The sequence below is a fragment of the Dermacentor silvarum genome, chromosome 8 (assembly GCF_013339745.2).
Source record: "Dermacentor silvarum isolate Dsil-2018 chromosome 8, BIME_Dsil_1.4, whole genome shotgun sequence".
Taxonomy (NCBI): Eukaryota; Metazoa; Arthropoda; class Arachnida; order Ixodida; family Ixodidae; genus Dermacentor; species Dermacentor silvarum.
The window spans coordinates 90,287,512-90,308,372 of record NC_051161.1 but is presented as its reverse complement, the minus strand read 5'-3'; the positions used below and the strand labels follow the sequence as shown (position 1 = coordinate 90,308,372).

Genomic DNA, 20,861 nt, shown 5'->3' with positions numbered 1-20,861 from the left:
ACACGGGTGTTTTTGCATTTTTTCCCCATCGAAATGCGGCCGCTGTGGCCAGGATACAAAAAAGTTGCAGTGGCTTAGCTCGGCTATGCCAGGATATACGTAGCGTTAGCAAAGGTTCAGCTGATTATTCTTAGCTTTCCTGGTTGTGTCCTACGCTCAACCGCTAATTGCCAGGCAACTACTTCGGGATCCGATGAGTCAAGCTTCTCCGTTCTTCTGCGCTGTTGAGCAGCATTTGCGCTCTCCTTCTCCATGGCTATACCACACTGGCAAACGCCAGTCAGAAGCGCAGCGGCTCCAGCGCAGTGTCAGACGGCGACTGCACAGCGAGCGCACGCCGGCGCCAGTGCGTCTACCACGGCTACGACGTCACTCCTCTGGAATGCGCAGACCGGCGGCGGTGAGTCGCGCGCGGCGGCGGCGGAGTGCGCGAGAGGTGCCGGCTCCGGTGCGCAAGCTAGGTGACATCACTGATCCTTGCGCATGCGCAGCACGGCTCTTGATGTGCCGCGCGAAACGGGCTTGGCTAGGCCAGTGTAGCTAACGCTACAAAAGATACATTGCGGGGCCACTTAAATCGTAGGCGGGCGTTTACTTGCGCCAACGTCACGTGGTATGTAGGAGTCCAGTCGGCGATTGGCGCGTTGAGTTACGACAGTTCGCGCAAGGAGGTCCTCGATCCCTTGTCCTGCACACACACAAAGGGGCTCGTAATCACTGCGGGGCGCCAGTCCAGACCGGGAACCACCTGAGACACCCATAGGAATTTCGGACTTATCCTGAGCTTTCCGATTAGGCACAGCACGATTTTAACGAAGATCCGGTGTCGGCGTCTCCGTCCAAGAAAATCATCTCGAACCACGCATCCCGATACACGCAGGCCCTCCGCGTGGCGCAGAGACGTTACTGAAATAATTGAATTTCTCAAAGTAAAATGCGTCAGAAAATTCGTAAAGTACGACTTACACCCATCCTACATACATGATAGCGTAGTATTGTAATTTGAATATACGAGAAAACTTAATTCTGTCACACGGAAATTCAAACACAAATCCCTTTTAATGCGACAGCGTTTTCCAGCTGCCATTGGAGGTCTGTATTAGTAGGAGCGGTGCGGCCTGCTCGGCTCCTTGTAATACCATATAACCCAGAAAGCTCACCTTTGTGCAAGCGTTCTCCGCCAGCGTTTCCAGGAAAACATTATGGTTACATAAGCTGCAGTTGCCAGGAAGCGTGAGAAGCAGTCAGGGATCTTTGAATGCTATCTCGTTCCACTCTTAAAGGTAAAGCTTAAGCGTCCTCCAAAATTTTTTGACAAGCCTATTTGCACTGGGTGCTAAACGCCATTCGTAACACAGGGCACGTGAAATACATGTATTCTTGCAGTCAGTGAGTGTCATTCAGTGTAATCTTAGGTGCCTCCCATCAATACGTGCATCGAGCTCATTTTATAACTTGTTTTCTTTTGCTATTTCACGTGCAGCCTCCAAGGACCAGTGGGGCACGTGGTACAGCGGCCCCCTGGAGGTCTCCAGACTGGGCATGATGGGAAAGGCAAGGAACCGACCCGGACCAGCGACTTCCAATGACGTCTGAACACAGGGCTACTAATCAAGGAGCCGCCGCCAGCGCCGCCATTGTTCTTCCGCGAGCTACTTCCTCGCCGATCCTATGGATAGAAAGAGAGGGAGAGACCGCCATCATTGCCCCCCTCCCGAACAACCCCAAGTATTCTTTTTCGAAGGACTGACTGCTCAAGGGTGCTCCCTTGCCCATACAGGGCCGTTCGCGCTTACTGAGCTCTGCTGCAAGACAGGGCTTTCTCGCCTGCGAGTCTTGGTTAAAACGATAAGACCATTCTCGCCATGTTCAAGAACGGCCAGTATAGAACTGCATCACCTTTCCCACAACGGTTTACTTGGCTTCATTTGCTGCATGGATGGCTTGCGCAGAAAGCAAGAGCTTCGCCTGGCGGGTTCTGCAGAGCACTTTATCTTTGAGTGATGGGCTATTTTGAAAAGAAATGTGATTAGCAAGACCCTTTCCCCATTGTTGCAAACAATGGCGCTGAACCCTTGCACTTGCTCACGTCTGGATGGCTAGGTACACAGGTTGGGTTAGCTGCAGAACCAGATGAAGATGTTGAAAGCAACACATGACTGTTTTGTTGTTTGTAAATTGGCGGTGTCAGTGTGCAATGTACAATGCCGTATCAAATGTGAAAGGAGACACATATCAGCGGAGCAAAGCACCTGAAAAAATTGCCTGCAAAAGTGCGAGTGTCTATATAGGTACTCAGCGGTGGTCCGAACCTATGCCTTCTGTGCTGCACTCGAACTGCGCTGACTTTTCCACATGAAACGTGGAGCGAATTTCCCAAAGTCGTCACACTTTTCGACGTTGTTCTCCAGACAGGCATCTCTGCTCTTCTGCAGGTATGCTGTGGCCAAGCGAGTACAACTATACCTCGGCCAATTAGCAACCAGACCAGGCAAAAGAGTAAGAGCAGTCTGCAATACCTTTTGCAGGCACTGCCAAGTCACCAACAGCAGCTTAATTACCATAGAAAAACACCCGTGCAGTCTGCCAGTGTTCGCTTACAGGCTCAAAACATGGAGACAGAAGGAAACCTGGAGGAAGGTGGGCACAGCAAAAGGAGCAATGGAAAGAAAATGTACAGAAAGCCAATGCGAACACACTGTGTCCTAGCTTAAATTAAGAAGTGGCGTCGGGCAGGCCACTTATTGCATAGAGCTTAAAACTGAGAGTAAGCATAGAATTGAAAACTGGTACTAACAGGAGTTGTAAGGAAAGGAGATGGAGCCAGGGGCAACAGAATGACTGGCGAGACGAAATATGTCAAATTAGCAAGCCACAAAAGTTGCTGGATGCGTTTCAGTGGTAGTGGAGCCAGCACCTTTCAAGGAATGTTTTGAACCTAATCTAAGTTTCCGAAGGTGTGCCTCGCCGGCCAGTCTGTTTGTTTGGATTGAATGCACAGGTCACAGGAGTACTGAAATCATGTCTTTCAGATATGGAAGCTAAAACCTTGTACGACATAAGCACATCTTTGATATAATAGCCATTCGAAACACTACTCTACTGGCATTCTGCCAAGTCGGGTCAAATTGGCAGAGCCTGTCGCCATACTTTGGATGCCGTATTGAGGATCCCTGTTACTGCCACTGTCACATAAAAAGGGACTCATCCAACCTTACTGTGCTACTTTTTCTTGCTCTTCAACATCCACGTTATGCATGCACTGTGACATTGCCGCCACTAGCTCCGCCATCAGTGGTAGAACAGGTTCGACCTCAACAGTAGAAATAAAAGCACATAGCAACTACAGGAGCCATACATGCCAGATGAAGACACTCCGGACACATAGGCAAAATTTCAGCATATTTGTACCAGGACAAAAGATTGCAGAGTTTTAGGATAGCCGGTAGATATGTACACCATATCACAAAAAAGCAAGGGCAGTCAGCCATCAACAGTAGCTGCCGACTGGTCCTTTCTTTTTTTTTTTTGATGTGTAGGAATATCCGTGATGGAGTGTAGTAGTGTAGGAAGGGAACAGTAGCACGAACAATGACCTCTTATGAAGCTGTGGTCAACTATTACGTGCTATAAATTTTTCCATGATGCACGACTAATCTTTCAAAAATAAAAGATGTAAAACTACCTTTGTGATCATTATGTCAATGCCGACTTATACGCCAGTAGATAAATGAAGTACTCAGTGCAATTATGTGCTGTTCTGTTAAATATTGTGTCACAAGATGGCACCACCAGCATTGCTGCTCTTTCGCCACATGTCACGATTGTAGGCCACCGCTTTGCTAAAACCCGCGATTCGTGAGCAGTGATGCAAGTATCGATACACAGCTTGACAGCAACTAGTAGGGAAGTTCTTCAGCATGTTTACCCAGTACGAGACCAGAGATAAAGAAGCGATGAAGAAGGCAACGAATGTGCGAAGCAACAGCTGATGGAAGGTAACATACACAAAGGTCAAATGGATAGACAAACTTTTGCTCAGAAGTACCAAAAAACGGCGGAAAAATCTATACATGAAGCAGACTTTTGCCTTCACCATTTTTCTTAAATGAGTTAGGCGACATGTTGTAGGGTTTCTTATATCTCCAGCATCGTTTGTGTGCCAAAGATGGTGCTGGTTCAACTGGAATGGAATTTGAGTCCCAGAAGGTGGCGACCTGTGGGTGTTCAGTTAGTGCTCAGTGTCAAGTACCAGTTTTTATTTTCAGTCATGCCGGCATGGCATCAATTTCAGCAAATCGGTTCGAGTGCAGCCCAGACAGGTATTGAGCCAATGGTGCCCCGGATGATGAATGCTCTGTGCCGGGATCTTGAGTGAAAGTTTAGTACAGTAGAACCTCGGTATAATGAAGCCGCAATCAATACGAAAATACTTAGAGCTGATTTTGGCGAAATTCGCAAAGTTTAGATTTACTTCGTTATACTGAACAATTCTTCATTTCCACGCTCACTATATATTGGTTCTACTTTATACCAGGGTGGTTACGAAGGAAACTTCTGGAGTTGCAGGCGCAGAAGGCGCCCGAGAGAAAACGGTCACGCTTGTGAGTGGCCGTGCAGAGTTTGAGTACCTCTGGCTTTTCTAAATGTGTGATTAAAAAAATTAAAACATTCTCTGTAGCCGGCTGAACCACTTATCCTGGCTTAAAAGTAATCACTGTGATCAATAACATAATTTGCGATGTACTCTTGTCACTGGAAAACTTGTGAAAAAACAATGACATCTGTCAAGCTAGTTTGCCGACGGTGAGAGTGGATACAGTGGATGCTTCCCGTGGGCTGCCACTGCTTCGATGTCCATGGTAATAGGATGGCATGTGCGGTTCAGGACATCACCTACACTCCAGAGGTGACTCCTTTTTTTTTTCTCTTTTATTTCCTCGAAGTTGATCGGTAGTCTGCTCTTGGTACAGTACCCAGTATGGACTGGAAGCCATTGTATAGACACAGGGCTGCCTGCAAGACATTTGGGTATGCACAACAATGCTGAGCGTTTGCAGGCAGCCGTCACACCACTCATATGGAAGCAATGCATTGTTGTTAGTCCAAATAGATGTTCATCGCCATTGAGATGCACTATAGTTTCAAATGAAGTTGTGTTGATTCGTCTTTATTTTCTTGCACTAGTCTGACCCACTCGCTTTAATTCATCAACTTGTTCTTACCCCACTTCCCCCTTTGAAGACTCCGCCGATTGTTGGTGATGGGTAGTGCACATAGAAGAGGACAACCTGCAGCGATTTTTAAAAAAAGAAGAATGTGACTTGTGCACTCTGGTCGCGGAAATATCTTGACTGGACATGTTTCCGAGGAAAAGAAGAGAATCTGTGGAAACCTACACAATGGGTGTCCCTAGTTCTCCGTAGCCAGTGATCGATTGTGGTAAGCACCCATGTCTAGCCATATAGCTCGACGTCAAATAACATAAAACTGTGCCCTTCACAAGAAAGAAAACAGACGGATACAATTGGCAAAGTTTATTGACACTGTAAACCTTTCAGAACAATGCCAAAAAAAAAAAGAAGAGGAACAAAAAAAGCAGAACACCTTGTTATACGTACTCGTATGTACTGGAAGCTTCTTCTGCAAAAGTGACTGATCAAAGTATTATATACATTTATGATGCATCGCTGTTAAAAAGTGTATCAGTGTCTTCCACGTTCACAGCTTGTCAGAACATGTTCAGAAAGCACCAAATCAAGGTTGCACCCAAATTATGCATCTGCTTTGGATGCTCGGTGAAGAATGAAAGCCACTTATTGTTACTAATGTTGTTCACTATGTTGTCATTGCCAGGTGTTGTGCCAAACTTTCTTACTTTGATTTTCACCTCAACAGCTGGAGAAGGCAGTTACCGACAAAACTTATAAAGTCTTCTTGCATCAAGAAATTGAATGTCTGCATTTAGCAATCTTATGAATTAGGGATGCAAGTCTCCCCACAGTGAAATAAAATGCAGAGTCCTCTAATGGCTCTAATTAGCAACACTAAGGATGCAGGCACTTGTAGCATTCGTTTCCTCACTTGTCCTGCTTGTGCAGAAAATATAAGATCAATAAACAAAGAAACAGAGCCTCTGTCGGATAGAAATGCGGCTGATTTCAAATCTTAAAATGCATCTTTTGACAACCCTTGCTCTTACACTTTTGTGTGGTCCTTATGAAAATGACATCACAAACCTAAACTTGTGCCGACACATACAGAAGACGCCGAATGTGTTCACATTTTTCGCATGTATAGCGTCGAAGCCTCTTCGTGTCCGTGTATCTTTAGAAAACAGATAAAAGGGGCTTTGCTCGTTTTCTGTTCAATTTTTTTGTCGCAGCATCCACTGGTGCGTGGAGTGCTATCAGAGGTTCCAATGAAGTTCTGCTACTCTGTCACACGGCCAATGTACCTGTAGTTGTGGCAGAATGAAAGATTCTGCACAGCATCTACTCGCTGACGTCTAGCAAACATACTAACACAATCGAACCTTGTTATATCAAAGTCATGTCTGACACGAATATACCTTCGTTATATTGAATATTTGTTATAAGGTTATATTTGTCACATACTATCAAAGAGAAATACTTTAGATTAACTTCGTTATATTCAATAATTAGTCACATCCGTCTTTTTTATATCAAGGTTTATTTGTTTTATCTCATTCTAGTGGATCAAAGAAGGTGGAACATCTGCGGAAGGCCAGATAAAGTATTAGACTTAGCTCAAATGCGCCTTAATTTCCTGCCACCTGCTCATAAACAGTACCTTAAAGGTCACCAGTAGCTGATCAGACATGCCTACAAGAGCAAAATTTATGCTGGAAGAGGAGTGATGGCAACAGGACATTTTTTTTCCACAATGGAAAATGGCGTGCATGCCCTTGCTCCAGTAGCATTTCGTGCTATTAGGCTCTGAAGCAGATGCTCATCAGATGTTGGTACTGAAGCGAGCAAGCTGCAAACAACGCCGTGTGGCAGAAAAGCACATAAACACCATAGCTGCGGCCATGATAGCAAGTTCCTTTCACATCCCAGATGTTGCTGTACAGATGAAAAAAAAAGGCGATGCTCGTCTGCAAGTGTATAGATGTATGTAGAGACAACCTGTAATAAATAATCGCGCGCGCACACACAAACAAGCATGAGGACTCGTGTCTGTAGAAATCCTAACGCAACTTGAGATGTACTGCATACCCCTTGTGTTCGATGCCCCACCGCCCCTGTTCACCTGTGATAACGATTCTCAGGGCCGTGGAGACACGGCGTAAATAAAATAGTTATTGCAGAAGCACTGTGTACGAGTCTGTCCTTCTTGCCCATCAAGTAGGAGGATCAAGTGTTAAGTCCTAGTTAGTAACACTACTTTCAATGGTGAAAGAGCAACTGAGGCTATGATGCACCAAGTGCAAAGTCCACCTCTTCAGTAATCCAGCTGATGTGACAGAACTGTGCTATTCGCCACAGGAATTTTTTAACAAGTTTGTTTCAAAAAATAGCTATTTTCGCTGGTATAATGCATCCCGAAAGAATGTGATCTGTAATCAACGATGCCTGAACACAGATGACTGACACTATAATTTTTATTTAAAAAACAGAGAAAGACATCTGTTGGCACATAGTTAAGGAAAATAAGGAAGGATATCAGTCCTCCATGGGCGTTTCATCCTTCTTAGCTGCAGTACCTTCATATTGAGACAGGACCTGCCTGGCTTCCTGCGGTAAACACAAAAACAAACAGTCTTCACTGACGACTCAGAGACAGCAATGAATAGTATACAGTAGGGGTGTGCAAATACTCAAATATAATAGAATTGAATATCTACTATTCGATTTTTCGATATATTCAATATGGAGACCCACGCAGTACCACATGTCGCGTGCGCTGAAGAGCCCCCCATGCTTGACACTGCCCAAGCGAGCATTTCGCTTAGTTTTCAGCGCAAACGAAGTGCCGAGAGCGCCGCGGATGGGCCACCTCGGCTGACGCGGAAGCGGACTGTCACTGCGAGTGCTCCCGATGTCGACTCGATGGGGGATCGCACACGCAGTGCCCGAATTCGCGATTCGCACAATGGCGCCGCGTCGGCCAGGGCCACCTCTGTCTGTACAAGATTTGTCCGGGTTGAGAGGACTGATTAAAAAGATAACACGATGCGGACAGAGGGAACGACAACAATAGCAGCGCATATTTCGTAAAGTGCGAAAGCACGTGAGAAGATCGGGTCGATAAGCCGCGGCAATAGGCACGTGAATAGTGCTGAATATACGAGGCGATGAACTTCCCGCCGCTTCAGCATCCGTCAATCTAACATGCACACATGATCTCGGGACTGAACATAGCTGATGAGCCACCCATACAAACATATTAGCAGCAAGCATTCCGCAACATCTCGTGGCCCGTTAGCACATCGGCCAGCCGCGAACTTGCGGTGAACACTGCCTAAGGCTGTGAGGCTTTATCAGCACTGCTTCATCAGGCATCCGCGACTAAAGTTACGATTTGGTGCCGAACCGACTCAGGTGTATTCAAAACAGCCGCACAACGCTCAGAAAGCAGACAATTCGCCTTGCAAATGAAAGTGACTGTACGAAAATTGTCCATGGCCGCCCCCTTTGCAATGCACCATACGGCAGTCTCTCGTTACTGACACCATTTGAAGACGCACATCGGTGTCTTGGTGTAGCTTCAAGCAACTCATCTGAAGACTAGCCTTGGATTTACAAGGCGGGCACGAAAGTTTCATGACCCGGTTGCATCCATTTGCACGGACGATGGATGAATGAAGGTAAGGAAGGCAGGCAATTTTGTGCCAAGATGGAAACTTGACGCACTGTGTCCAGTGTACTATGTTCAATGCACCATGCCAAGAGACATGCAATATATAGTGTCCGCGATAACTTGCACCAGTGTGCACCGACACGCCTCCTCATCCTCAACAAACTGCACCAGTGCGCACCAGCAGTCCTTGATAAACGAATCGCACTACCATGGGACAATTTTTGCTTGCCCCCTCTGTGCACCGGGAAAATCGGCGGTGCGCCAGAGTGCAATACCAGAAAGCATTGCGGTTGAATTGTGGAACCACGCGAACTGCGGACAGTGACAGCAGAGGCCAGTCCCTAGTGACTACTCTAGTGCAACTACTCTAGTTGCCACTGACTACCGTGCTGAAAATATCCTTGACGGCAAAAAATTAAGTGCATCAAATATAATGCAATAACTCATCGCCTTGCCTCTGCTCTCATTCTGATGCTTTTGTGGCCTCACAAACTACAAGCCACACACTGCAAAGGCTAACCAATGAAAAGAAGCTTTTGTGTGATGCTTGGAGTGCTTCCAATTTTTGGGAGCGGTGTTTATGGAGAAATGACAAAGCACTGTTCAAACAGTTGGTGCCAGCAGCACCGGATGGCACATGCTTTGATACAGTGGTAACAGAGTGAACATTAGCTTAATTGAAACCAAGCTGACCTAGCCTTGTTAAACAAACTATGTAAATAACCATTGTTCTGGCAGTCAATAAAATAAATGACAGCACCATACTGACTGCACTTACAACCACCTTTTCTTCCCTGCCAACTGTTGAGATGGCTTTTCCCAAGTTCTACTGTCCTCCTCACATATAGCGCCATCCTGTGTTTGGCATGGAAACCACAGCACCTGCACTGCTGCTATCTCTGGACTATCATGTAACAGCTGTTCATTGGCACCACTGCCCTCTCCTTAAATAGTATAGTATAACTCAGTTTTTAAAATCACTAATTAAGCATAAGCAATAATGTAAAATATATTCACGTCTGCACACTCAACAAATCAAGCTGCAACAACTACAAGCAGGCAAGTGTGAAGGCTTCAAGAGCACAGGGTACTGGAGGCTCTCGGTGCCTCGTGGTGGCAGCAGACAAACATTTGGGAGTTTCCTGATGGGTCTGTTTCCAACAGGGCGGCGCTCTGTCAGCAATGCAGCACTGGCATGGTAGGGCAGTGGTCTACACCACTCACGGCCCTCCCTCTTTATGGGCAGAAACCGGTTCAAAAACACTGTCCAGTAACAGGACACAACGTAAAATGGCTCTGTGAACAAGGCATGTGTGCCATATGACATGATGCACAAACTCACCTTGATCACATGCTCTGGGAAATGAGCCAGTTGGGCAACCTCTATGCCAAAGCTTTGACTGCACACACCTGCAGAGAGAAATATTACAGTAAGGGTTTGGCCCACAGTGAGAAATTCGGCATAATTTCACATTAGGTTTCATACAGGGACTAAAGGGGCCTTGCAATCCTTCTTGAATGCAGTAAATAAACTAAGCGATGCTCTCATAAACACCTGAGGCAAGTGATATTCCTATGGGCAACTAGCGCTGAAACTTCAACTGCAGCGCCGTAACACACAGCCTGATGGGCAGATGAAACGGTTTTCAGTAGGACATGCTATGATTTCATGCCAGCTAATTGACCGCTCATCTTGAGGCCCATGTGTCCAGCATCTGGGCACAGCCATGCCAGAATGTAGGAGCGAACATGCTCTCCTCAGAAACGTTGGCGATGGGCAGAGCTTGATGGAACACATCAGCCATTAGCAAGCATTGACACAGGCTGTTATCATCAAAAACACATTTTTGTGGCACACCCCTACAGGATGGTGTCAGCATATTTGGTGATGTCAGCACACTCAAACTGCCACAGTGCCTCCTGGCCAGCATACGTTCCCTATACATACCGTATTTTTTGACGTATATTATGCCTATGCATATAACTCTCACCACTCATTACAACACCTTGTGGTAGCGGTGCCGCTACCTCAAGGCTGGCTGAGCTCACTAAGCATGACGGTGCAGACAACAGCCTACAATGGTGATCGAGTGGATCCGCATGGTGCAAAATCGTGGTCGAAAGTGCCCGTGTAGAAGAACCAGATCCGGAACGGACTCGATCGTGATCCACAGGGCACATGTGACAGAGGTATAAGTTTGTCAATTGTTTCGGGACCTCGGAGACATCACAGTCGTTGCGTCGCGCGACGCGATGGTAAAACCACCTCTCTTAGCACTTATGAGACGCCTTTCAATGCGAATTTCTTCAAGCTTTTTTAGTCTTTCTCGGATCCTTTGCCTCTTTCTGCAATTTGTTTTTAACATGCAGTGATATCGCATCACATCACGCCACTCACTGCACTTGCACGAAGCTGCCGCTGCTGAGTGGTGGCGCCCACCCAGCTGAGGTTACGAGCCCCATTGTGCCGTTTAATAATGGACCCCAGATAGACACATGAATCTCCTCGATTGACTGTGCGACACGAATAAAAATTTGCCGTGTGAAAGCGAACAAGCGCGACTTACTTGACTCTGCCAACAACAGCAGTGGTGCACCCTTGTCTCCTCTCTTCTTTGCACTACCTGCCCAGAAATATGTATAATTTCACGCGCGGGTGCAAGCCCTTCGTGTTTTCGAGGCTGTTGTGGCATTTAATGGCAGGCTTGTGCAAACAAATGCATTGCAGACACAATCTTGCAGTCCGTACCACCGTGCACAACACGACGACACAACCGCACACATTGGCGACCTTTTCATTTGCTCCTGCAAGCAGCGCTGCTCAGCAGCGTCAGTAGCACTGCCTGGCCTAGATTGGGGAGTCTAACATGTAAAGGAACTAACTAATGCTGGACATGCAGAACACGCATGAAGCCACTAAGGCAGCCTTCACAACTTAGCAGCGTGGCTTGGCTTGTCCCGTCATTCAGGCAGAACCGCTGACTACTTAATCGATTACGCTATGCTACTTTCAATTTAGAGGAGGTGCCGGCCATGTGTCCAAACAAAGACATCGTTCTATCTGCTTAACTCAAAGGCCAAACTTGACCAAATCTGGGCTGTTAACACATTTTAGAGCAGCGCATCAGTTCCGAGAATGGCTGAAATAACAGGACTTCGAATAATTAGGCGGTGTGCTGTAGAGTGTCTGTAATTTCTAAACATATGGCTATGGGACTGTTGGCAGTGCTGCGAAGCTGTCTGAATAATGGAGCCTGTCCAAATTATTGGTGCTCGAATTATCGGTTGGCAAGTGTATTCACATTTTTCTTTATTACAAAACAGCACAACAGTGGAGGGACGACAGAAAGAAGGAACAAACACAAGCGTTGACTTCCAACTAAGGTTGGAAGTCAACCCTTAGTTGAATGTTGGCGTTCCCTTCTTTTTGCCCTTCATCCGCTGTTGTGCTGTTCTTGTAATGGATTACCATCTAGCTCAGTCACACACATTCCTTCATCCATCCTCACTTGACATTACCCTGAAAAAAAACTAGCTGTTCATACATTTTAGAGCAGCACATCAGCTCCAAGAATGGTTGAAATAACAGGATTCAAAATGCAGTATTGATACATAGGCAGAAAGGACAGCTACCTGGCTTAACCTTGTAAAGGAGTATAAAACTGTCCTTGCTGACATCGGCTGTGACATGGACATTGTGGACACAGGGCAGCTCCGCAGCCAGTTCTGTCAGCTCGTGGAAATGGGTGGCGAAAAGGCAGAAGGCATCCACCTCCTTTGCCAGTTGCCTGCAGGTGGAGATGCATGTGAGTCTTCTAGCAGTGAGAGAGGTTATAAGTGTGCTCCTCCAGTGTGCAAAAACAGGAGAAAAAGCACAACATATACAGTAGAATCTCGTTGATACAATCCCATTTTGTACGATTTCCCGGCACCAACGTTCGCGATGAGAACACAACAAATGTCCCAATGCAGTTATGCTTCTTTTTTACTGGTTAATGTTCTCGGAAAACAAAATTTTTAGGCACCAACATTCAGTACATCGGCAAACGGCGATCGTGTGATACGTTTTCCGATCGCTAGATCCTGTGTGACCATGAAAAGGCGCGAGGTAGCGCGATCGAGAACAGTTGGTGTTCGCCATGGCAGCTTCCACACAGTTCTCACCCGTGACACATGAAAATGCCGGCACGCACTCAGTTTCTTCTTCATGTACCAGCAAATCGCAGGTCATCACGTCGCATTCATAGCTATTGCTGCCAACCTTATCGCGATATGCATCTTCATCTATCTTTTTCTCAGTGCGTCTGGCATAGTGCGTGGAAGTGTACTGCATGCTTTTAATGGGCGATAACCCAAACAAGTCGCCATTCCCTGCTACATGCGGTATGAAGTGAGCGTCGAGTTTTGCTCTGGCAGCATTGTATTCTAACATTGCCCACCAGCTTGATTTCGTTTCGGTTTCTCGTTGCCGTCTAAATACACTACGCAATAGGAAAACAACCACTGGGCTTCTGGGCTGCTTAGGCCTTACCAGCTCAACGCGTGTTGGCATCTAGTGCCGCAACGATCCTCGCCAAGTGGGCACGTCAAAACTTACCGCCAATATGCCCCACCTAAGGAAGCTGCTGACATGCAGGCCAAATTCTAGGAGCACAAACATAAGCTTGCTGAAGCTGCAAAAATGATGACACCCATTCTGGCTGCAACGGTTCAGGCAACGCTTCGCATTGCGGAGATGTCATCTACAATGAGTCTGCCAAATTTTTTAGTGACTTCGAGCTGTACGTTTTCCTGGTTAGTATGCTTTTTTTTCTTGGATTCTTTTCCAAAGTGTACGAGCGAGGTTCTACAGCACAAACAAATAAAAGCATGCCATTTTGTGCCTTCAAACTCACTCGGAAATTGCCCAAGCCAGGCCAAAGCCATCATAAGTGGAGGTGCCCCGACCCAGCTCGTCGATGACTACCAGGCTGTCAGCTGTTGCATTCTGCAGAAAACATAGCAATTGGTTGATGTAACAGGCAGCTACTGCATTACACAGGCAACTACAGGATATTAAGGTATATATGTTGTACTTCTGCATAAATCATGTCACTTCCCTTTGTAACTGCCGGTGCTGTGGCACTCACCCGGCTACGCTTCCGCATATGCTGTGGGAGTGCTCAGCACAGTACACACATATTAACACCACGACCCTCTCGTCGAGGTTGCGTGAGGCTCTGCGGAGCTCCGCCCTCGACGACTAAACCTCGGCGACCCAGCATGCCCGTGAGGCGGCGGGGAGGCAAGCCTTCGACGTCCCCTCATGGGAGGCTTAGGCCCGGCCATCATAAAGTGCTGGTTCCACAATAAAAGTTTATTCCTCCTCCTCCCTTTGTAACAGGTTCTTGAAGAAAAAGCTCGCATTAGTTTGCAGCTTTGTAGAATGCGCACAGCTGTTTACTCTAATGATATGATGTAACGTGACTATCCACAGTCGTATTCCCATAAAAAATACGGTAATTATGGGGTCTTTGCATAGTTCAAAGTTGCGACCTGCTTAAGCAGTGTAAGGCTTCGAAGTGTCCCCTACATACATGACCCATAACTTCCTTTTATGCACCCACACAAATGTGCATATGAAGCCTTGCGTTACAGTTTCCTTGCACATAAAAAAAAACAGCACCCCATGTAAGTGCGGAAGAAAACATTTACTATCCCATAGCCAAAGGCCATGTCTTCTGACACCCGTGAAATGGTTTGGTCAGCTGTGTCTCTGGCAATATTTTTTTCTAAGTGCACTTTGTTGCCTAATTCCAATTTAGAATGCATACATAACCGTAGACAGCTTAAGGGGTCCTGAAACACATTTTATGGAAGTCAAAAAACACATTATAAGTTAAAATAGACTACAGTTAAACCTCGATATAACGAATTCCAATATAACGAAATTTTCGATATAACAAAGTATTTACCTTTTCATAACCTCTTGTCCATAGAACATCATGTATTTAGAACCTCAATGTAACGAAGCGCTTATATGCAATTTCATTATGACGAAATTTTACTGCTGCCGCAAAGGAATACCAAGACAATAAATGGAAACTTCTGCAGGCCCAGATGGTCAAATGATTGAATTAGAAGGGGCTGCTTCTAAACGCAGTTCTCAAATTGCAGGCCGCACGACAAGAGCGACTGCCGAAGTTCCGTATGAAGTCCCAGGGTGTCTACCAAGTTGACATTTTCAGATTCCCTGAGTTTTCCAGGTTTTCCCTGAGTGATTTTGCTAAATTCCCTGAGTGAAACGGAACTTTCTTTTACATCAAGACGGGCTGACACCATGTTGCCTGATGCTGTCACTCTTTAGTAAGCATGTTAAAAAAATGTCGCAGTTTCACCCGAAAGGCGAAGCATCAATTGCGATAGCAAATTAGTAGAGAGCTATACGGAGTAAGGATAGTAGTTTTATCAGCTGTATAAACTTGTACATGCAGCAGCGCCAGCAACGTATAGAACTGTTGTCGACGCCGTCAGCGTTTTGCCCGCGTTCGCACCGAACGCACATGGCGTTGGTGACTGTTGCCGGTGCCTCTGGGGGCGGCTCGGAGGTTTTCGACGAGATCAGAACAGGACACTCGTCGAGCAGCGTTCGAAGTCTTTACCACCTTCTCGCCTCACAACATTTTTATATAAATACGCACTTGGTGCAGCAGCTAAACGTCGCCTCCCTGCCCTCCCTCCATTACCGCAACTTTCGTTCCCTTTCAATAAAATTAGAGCTAATTTAGAGTAATTTTCCCTGATAGAGGCACAAATTTCCTGAGTTTTCCCTGAGTTCTCCAGAATATTCAAAATCCCTGAAAATTCCCTGTTTTCCCGGTTGGTAGACACCCTGAGTCCAAGTGCAATAAGATCCCATAGTGCCAAGCACACTTTGTGCTTTAGGTGCGAGTGAAAGCGTGCGAGGGTGAGACAAGAAAGATGGTCGCTTCACGAGTGCCACCTTCCCGCGCGATCAAAGGGAAAGAGGGGGAGGGGAGGAGAGCGAGCCAGCGGTAACGCGCTTGATTGCGTTACCGCGACCGAATTTTAGAGTCGGCGACGAATGATGCGGTTTCATGCCATGTCGACGATATCGTCACATCAGCGACACCAATTTAGCGAAGCCAGCCAACCTTTCGCTACACTACGTCCCCGCGGCTGATAGCGTCGCTCGCACTAGGACAACGCTATCATGAAAAGCGCCGACCATGGGGAGTGAATGCTTCGTCTGCCTTCTCGCTCCAACAGGTCACCGAAACTCGAGATTACGCAAACTCCTAATACTAAACATTCGGCAATGCAGCTCACATGATGCCACCCCGACTCGGCATGCCCACTTTTTGCACATGTGGCAGATTACCTCTAAAGCAGGGAGCGCAGCTTCGTATGCACTCAGCCGCACTTACGGCCGTGCGCAGCCACGGCCGAGACGCACGGCATAAATCGAGACGCGCATCTCAAGCACTCTATGAGCCGTCAAGGGGCTTCTCCTCACACCAAAAGGGTGAGGGGAAGGGCTCTGTTGAAAAGAGAGTGTTGGAGAAAAAGGTGACTTCACGCTCTGCTTGTGAGTCCCCACATGCCATGCACGAGTGCAAAATTTGGCCGCAATGCTCACAGCAGCGTATGCTATCCGTGCGATGTGTTTCTTCACCAAGCCCTAGGAGTGGTTCAGGGACCCTTTAACGATCACTTTAAAGCTTTTGCATGACTCTGGAGGTTGCAGGCATAGAGAACACCGCACCAGCTAAGCCGCCAAATGATCAAAGACACTTATGGCAATCAGAAGCATGATCATGGTTAGCACTAGCACTCAGAACACAAATAAAATGGACGGGACAAAATATCCCTTCTGGGATATTATTTTGCAATCATACTACACACAGTCTCCATAATTTTGCAGTGAACTCGTTCACCAGTGAACGCATGCAGCATTGTACACTGCCTACACAACGAGCTCTGCAAGCCAACACATGCGTTCACATCTGCTCCTGTGTTAAGATTAAAATTAAATTTTTTTATTTTCATAAACACTGCAGCGTTTCGGCAAAAAAAAAAAAAAAGCAATAAGAGAAGGAAAGAAAGGGGGCGGGGGAGACACACAAGTTGCATCTGCTGCACGATATGCACCAACGAAAATTCTGGAGTAAAAATATATGCAATGTATACACTGTAACATATGGTACCCTCTATGTCAAGCACTACTAAATATGGCCATGTGGACTACCTCAGCAAAGTCTCCGAGTTATAGCAGATAAAACTTTCTTTCCCCAAACGCAAGCTAAACACACACAAGGCAAAAGTGTTTTAACTTGTTCTAACATTCGAACAACCCTACAGAAATGCTAATTCGTAAAGTGCTAAGTTGGTTTTGTTTCCACAAAACAAAATCCAGCTGCAGTCAAACATACACAAATCAGCTTCAGACTAGGAGCCATATTACACAAGCTACGATCAGGAAAGGAGCCTGCAATGGAGGAACATCTCACCCTGAGGATGTGTGCAGACTCCAGCATCTCGGCCATAAACGTAGAGACGCCCTTGAGCTGCTGGTCACCAGCTCCAATGCGTGTCAGCACGGCGTCAACCACTGACAGCTCGGCAGAATCGCACGGCACAAAGCTTCCCACTTGAGCCATGAGCACTGCTAGGGCCACCTATGCACAAGCAAGCAAAAGCTGCAGTTCAGGATCTCATGAGGCTGCTGTTTATTCATTTGCAGGTTAGCGCCAATTGCAACATCTGTTTGCTTTACATCTGAGGACACAGCCCCCATCAAAAACCCTTCATACGCTCACACAACAGCTCTTTAAACCCTCAATATACAGTGACGTGCGTTTTTATGGCAGAAAGTACAGTCAATGTCTGATTTTTCAGGCTCCCTAGGGATTGTGAAAACCTCCAAAAAATTGGGCAGTCCGAAAAGATGAATGCATGCCCTTTACTGCCCCCAAGAGTTCAAGTCCCCACCGGCACGTCTAAATTGCTCTGAAAGCCTGCCAGTACACTTATTAGCCATATCGGTGCTTGTACCGTGACAGGAGACGGCGGGTGTACACATGTATATTTAATGAATAGATTTTGGGTCCTATGACGGAGGCCAATTCCATATTTGGTATGCATCTCTGTAATAAACTGCATATGCTTGACCACATAACACTGCTGTATTGTGACGAAGCTGACATTTGGGAAACGGCGGCATTATGCAACGATTGACCTTTGCTATACTTTCTGCGCTTCGAAGCCATCCGTAATGACAAAACCGGAGTCTGCAAACCGGACGGCAAAGGGTTTCAGTGTCTAAAATTTCAGACATCCTTATGCATTGGCTCTATGGGCGTCCGAATTATCAGGCATGTTTGAAAAATTGGTCATTGACAGTATTAAAAAAGATGTTGCGCTTGCCACTGCTTTGTGCTTGCTCAAGTTTCATAGCAAGATCAGAATTGATTGTTCGAATTTTTCAATGTGCCACATGCAGTGATGCTACTGGCTCATGCCATTTCGGAGAATCCTTTGGAGCAGCCCAAAATGCATTTCGGAGCAGTCAAACGAAATTTTGGAGCAGGATTAATGAAAGCGATTGCAAACTTTTCCTAATATAAAGTTCTCTAAAGTTCAAGTACCAGTAATTTTGATAAATCTAATGCCAGCTATGCAAATATTTGCTTGCATAGGTTGCTTGCGTACTTAAGCAGATGCAGTTATTGCGAAGGAGTAGAGCTGGCAAACAAAAGTGCTTTTTAAAATTATTTGACAGCTTATATGTTTTAATTATAAACTTGAGTGATAACTTCCAAGATAACTTCATTTTGTTTGATTCTTCAACAATGCTTCCGTTCTGAAATATAGTAGAATCTCACTGATATGATCTTCACGCGAACTGAAAAAAAAATAAAATGTATTATCCGAAATGCATTGCTCCTTTAAGACATTGGCCCCGAAAAGAACAAAAAACTTAATATCTCGAAAAACATATCATGCAGAATCCTATCAACGAGATTCCACTCTATTCATCATCAAATTTGAAACTCAGTAAGATAATTACGCATTCGTATGTGGTACTCTATACACAGGCCCCCTCCGCCAAACTTACGTAGCTTATTGCGGGGGAATGTCACGCGGAGAGGGCTGTAGCGCAGCTGCTATCAGGCCTGCCATGATTTTAGGCTAGCGCGCTACATAATCACCTACGTTGCATGGTGGGCTTATCTTTGTGTCGAGACTTTCGTCTCTGAATGCGAAAACTAGCTTACTGTGTGAAACTTGATGGTAAGCTTGATGATGGTGGGGCGGAACGTATTGAAATTAGACAACAGCCCCCTGAAGAAGCAGCGGTATGATTCAGGTTCAACTGGAGAGGCTTGGCTCGGTCCGCCGCGGAGCTAATGCAGCCGGTGGTCCACGCCATGCCGCTTTCGATAGTGCGGAGAAACGGCTCTTGAGGACTTAGTTTTGCTTTCGGAAGCCTGAGCCATCTTTTGGGTGGGTGCAGATTTTTCATATTTTGCTGAAATGTAGCAGGATGTAGCAGGGTTCGCCTCTCAGCGCAGTTCGGCGCAATTGGCGCAGCGGCAGCATCATTGCATTTGGCACTATTACTTGTTCGTCAAGAAAAAAAAAAGTGAAGTTGCTTTTGTCTGCACCCCAAGCAGTAAGTCATGTCCAAAACATGGCGGCTATAATGCTACCTGGTTGATACTGCTGTTTTCAGTAAGGCAAAGCATGTCTTTCAAGATTAGTTTTCATTTATCGCTGATAGGGGTGCCAATGTGGATATCAAGAGGGGTGCAGATGAAGGCAAATTAAAATGTTTTTCTTGACAAGACACAAAAGTGCCAAAAATTACATTCAATGATCGGAACCATAATATTAGATCTTGCTGCAGAATTCAAGCAATATCGAAGGAGCGGTAAGCACAACATATTGTGATCTTGCATTGGAAACATCCCCTTACTATTTTTTTCGCTCCAGTTACTCACCCTTTAAACTCCTTTACCATTTTGCCTCCCTTTTCCTTCCCATGAATTTGACGGTGAAAGGGTTACGTGGAAATCAAAACACTTACTGATCGGATGTAGGTGGACTTCCCGCCCATGTTCGGACCAGTGATAATGTAGCAGGAACTTGAACCTGCGAGAGAGAAAGAACAAGGGATATGGAGGTTGGCAGTGATTACCTTGCTCACAGTGTATGACACTATAGGCCTCTGCAGCCATCACAGGCATTTGGAAAAGACAGCCACATTTTCTGTACCATGAAAGTTAGACAATCCTGAATTAGAGCAAAGAGCATTTTGCGCCATAGTTTTGTGAAATTGGTTATCCAAACATGCACACGCTGCTAAGTTGAATCAAAAGGTACCAGACATTCAGCAGGCTTTTGTAACTGCTGTACATCTGTAGAACTATCTTTCCTAAACAGACCTTATTATAATTTTCTGAATTAACATTCCTAATAAGAATGCAGAAAGCAACCACATAATTACCTGTGAACAACAAATAATGGCCACACTGCTAGTTAATTGCGTAAGTTAATTACAGCTTGCCTGACACAATGTCCCTTTATAGAAACTTTTGCTTTGTGCATATATCTCAGTGCATAGGTCTTTACGAAAATTTTAAGGGGAATCAGAATTACTTTGTGACATGCATTAGTTTGCTATCACTAGATTTGAATGTAGTGCTATCACTCTTTGTGATACGTTATCTAGAAATCACATGCAATCGACTCTGTGCAAATATATTTACATAACATTTGACACGAAAGTTACATGCTTTCCTAGGTTGACCTTGTAGAAGGGTATATCTGTACTTATAATTTTTTTATCTCGTTTTTCAATTCTCTGATTTCTTTCTGCTGTCAAATGTGCAATACAGTCAAACCCGGATATATCAAACCCACATATATCGAAATATTGTGTATATCGAACAGCTGTAAAATCCCCTTGAAGATCCCATGCAAATGTATAGGGCTGGTGCACGCGTATATAGAACGCCCGTTCACCAGCACAT

At 45.7% G+C, this 20,861-nt stretch overlaps 2 protein-coding genes across 2 annotated transcripts in view; one reads left to right on the top strand and one right to left on the bottom strand.

Moving 5' to 3' along the window:
* The window catches only part of LOC119461565 (uncharacterized), a 297,956-nt gene extending 290,627 nt beyond the window's left edge, over positions 1-7,329 (top strand). The window contains exon 5 of the mRNA XM_037722910.2: positions 1,484-7,329. Coding sequence (XP_037578838.1) covers positions 1,484-1,596 — 113 coding nt within the window. The 3' untranslated portion in view covers positions 1,597-7,329. The remainder of the gene's footprint in view (positions 1-1,483) is intronic.
* A 279-nt stretch (positions 7,330-7,608) lies between these two features.
* Positions 7,609-20,861, bottom strand: part of LOC119461563 (DNA mismatch repair protein Msh2-like) — a 75,586-nt gene continuing 62,333 nt past the window's right edge. The window contains exons 21-26 of the mRNA XM_037722907.1: positions 19,916-19,980; positions 17,337-17,504; positions 13,722-13,813; positions 12,460-12,614; positions 10,169-10,236; positions 7,609-7,760 (exon numbers count right to left, since the gene is read on the bottom strand). Of these exons, the coding sequence (XP_037578835.1) occupies positions 7,689-7,760; positions 10,169-10,236; positions 12,460-12,614; positions 13,722-13,813; positions 17,337-17,504; positions 19,916-19,980 (620 nt within the window). The 3' untranslated portion in view covers positions 7,609-7,688. The remainder of the gene's footprint in view (positions 7,761-10,168; positions 10,237-12,459; positions 12,615-13,721; positions 13,814-17,336; positions 17,505-19,915; positions 19,981-20,861) is intronic.